The 2,703-nt window shown below is 57.6% G+C and overlaps 1 protein-coding gene across 1 annotated transcript; it reads right to left on the bottom strand.

Annotated features, from left to right (window-relative positions):
- Positions 1–320: 320 nt before the first annotated feature.
- Positions 321–2,180, bottom strand: LOC119367479 (cytochrome P450 CYP73A100-like). Its single transcript, XM_037632977.1, has one exon. The coding sequence runs from the start codon at positions 2,127–2,129 to the stop codon at positions 531–533; it is 1,599 nt and encodes a 532-aa protein (XP_037488874.1). The 5' UTR covers positions 2,130–2,180; the 3' UTR covers positions 321–530.
- Between the last annotated feature and the right edge of the window lie 523 nt (positions 2,181–2,703).

Genomic DNA, 2,703 nt, shown 5'->3' with positions numbered 1-2,703 from the left:
GAGAAGGTTCATCATTAAAATATGCAAGCCAGGTTCTATAATATGATGTGCCGACCAAAGTAAACTTAGGTATGTACCCCTGTTTCTACTTTCAGAAGGACGCTAACAACGAACCGGGCAGAGCACCATATGCCACTTTTGTTAATGAGAAAAAGGGTGGCTAAAAGAAGAAAAATCATTAGTTACCCACTAAGGTTAATTTGATCCAGTGACCAGAGTTCAGCGAGGATATATAGCCCGGAAACGACGAACAAAAATGTGTTCATTTGCCTCAAACTTTAGAGGGGCTAATGAATGACAATAATATTTCGATTTGCAAAATACATACATTTCTTAAAGCTGAAAAGCATTATGTAAACTCATTTCGTATGTAAACCACTTATGCACATGCCAGGGGTGATCCTCCTTTTAAAAAAATAAATAAATTGTAAACCCCTTATAAATCAACTGACATTATTTCCTGTAATATATTTGTAATCCGAAAAGGGTAATTGTGCATGTAGAGCAGGATTTTGGGTTGAAGTAATTGGTCATGGTGAGATGGGGTGGAAGGCGACGAGGGAATGGTTGGCAATGTGCAGGCTGAACTGCCCGCCTTTCTCGCTCACGTCGAGCTTGTCCACGCCTGGCGGGGGCACCATCTCGAAGCTCCTCACGAGCTTCCCGACGATGAGCGCCAGGATGGGCAGCGCGAGGATGATGCCGGGGCAGCTGCGCCGGCCCACGCCAAACGGGAGGAACCGGAAGTCCACCTTGCCGCCGACCGTGGCGTCCACGTTGCTCTCCTCGCCCAAGAACCTCTCCGGCCTGAACTCCTCCGGCTTCTCCCATAGCTCCGGGTTGTTGGCCAACCACCAGGCGTTGACGACGACCTTGGAGCCCTTGGGAATGGTGTAGCCGCCGAGGCTGGCCTCCTCGAGGTTCATGTGGGGGACGAGGAGCGGGATGGGGGAGTGCAGCCGCAGCGTCTCCTTGATGACGGCCTGCAGGTACGCCAGCTTGCTGATGCTGGACTCAGTGATGGGCTCGTCGTCGCCGAGCACGTCCCTGATCTCGCCGCGGACCTTGCGCTGCACGTCCGGGTGGTTCACCACCTCGGCGAGCGCCCACTCGATGGACCATAGCGTCGTCTCGATGGCCGCGACGTTGATGTTCTCGACGATGTAGATGACGTTCTCCGGCGTGATCTCGCCGCTCTTCTCTGCTGCGAGGATGTGGTCGATCGCGCATCGCAGCTTGTCTTTGTCTCCTGGCGTGTCCATCACCTTCCTTCTCTTCTCGACGTAGTTGCTGTTGAAGAAGGCAAGCCTCCTGGTCTGCAGGTCCCTGCACTTGTTGAGGTAGCCACGCAGGAAGGGCCTGAGGATGGGGATGAAGTCGCCGTAGTTGTAGTCGAAGCTCTGCGCGAGGCGGCTGCGCTCGGAGTTGAACTTGGTGGCCTCCACGAACATGGGGTCGTGGACGGAGTCGAAGCGGGCGTCGAACATCATGCGGTACATGATGTTGTAGAGCATGAGCTGCAGCCTGCGGCGCACCACGACGCCGGCGCCGCGGGCCGCGGAGTCGCCGCGCAGGTCGGACACCACGTCGTCCATCTCGGCCTCCCACATGGAGCGGTACTGCTGCACGACGCGGGCCGTGAAGAAGGGCAGCGTCATGACGCGGCGCATGCGGCGCCAGTGGTCGCCGTACTCGGTGAAGACCATGTCGGCGCCGTTGGCCGTGAAGATGTCGAAGACGACGTTCCGCGGGCGGGAGCCGAACTCCACGCCCTGCGTGTGGAGCACCTCCGTGGCCAGCCGCGGGTCCGACACCACCACCAGGTTGCGCACGCCCAGCCGCAGCCGGAACACGGGGCCGTACCGCGCGGACAGCCGCGCCAGGAAGCGGTGGTTGAGGTCGTTGCCCACCTGCAGCCAGTTGCCGAACACCGGCACGGCCGCGGGCCCAGGAGGAGCGCCGCCGCCGCCAAGTTTACCTCCCGCTCCTACGGCGATGGCGACGGCGACGAGGGCGGCCGCCGCCGGCAGCAGAGCGGGGTGAGGTGTGTGGAGGAACGACTTGAGGAGCCAGTACACGGCCAAAGAGGCCGCCGTCGCGAAGGCCACCCTCGGCGCGGAGGCAGCCATGCTGTGCTCTGCGCGAGTGCTAGCTTGGCGTGCTATGTACTAGTATGTGTGTTTGAGCTGGTGCTGATGCTATGTTGTTGGTTGGTTGCTGTGGACGTGCCATGTTCCGTGGAGTGCTTATATAGCGCCGGCCATGGGTATCGGTTTGACAATGGTAGGTGGGTCGTCGTATGTGTGAGCGGGGAAGGCCAAGGCACGAGGGGATGCGGCAAAAGTTGATGGTTTTGGGCGGAACCCGTGTGCCGGCCTGGGAAACAGGGTAGGCGGGAGCGGGAGCCGGCGACGTGGGCTTGCCATGAGATGCACCCTCTCGCCACGCCTGCGTGGTCAGAATTGAGACTGCGCTGGTTGGTGGGCAAAACAAAATTTGACCGCTCCGACGGACCTGGTCACGCTCGGCCTTCAACCGTGCCGAAACTGTTTTTCATCAACCCTGCTCGACCAGAAAGATTTTTTTTCTTCTTTTAAGCTCTTCACCCTGTTGCTCTTTATTCAAAAATGCTTGTCAGAGAGCCAGGGAGTACATTATACTCCCTCCGTTTCAAAATTCTTGTCTTAGATTTGTCTAGATACG

The sequence above is a fragment of the Triticum dicoccoides genome, chromosome 2B (assembly GCF_002162155.2).
Source record: "Triticum dicoccoides isolate Atlit2015 ecotype Zavitan chromosome 2B, WEW_v2.0, whole genome shotgun sequence".
Taxonomy (NCBI): domain Eukaryota; kingdom Viridiplantae; phylum Streptophyta; class Magnoliopsida; order Poales; family Poaceae; genus Triticum; species Triticum dicoccoides.
The sequence above is the reverse complement of the archived record's forward strand: the minus strand, read 5'-3'. Positions and strand labels throughout refer to the sequence as shown.

Bases quoted from the DNA above. Each gene is read 5' to 3' on its own strand.
- LOC119367479 (XM_037632977.1), bottom strand. From the start codon at position 2,129: ATGGCTGCCTCCGCGCCGAGGGTGGCCTTCGCGACGGCGGCCTCTTTG.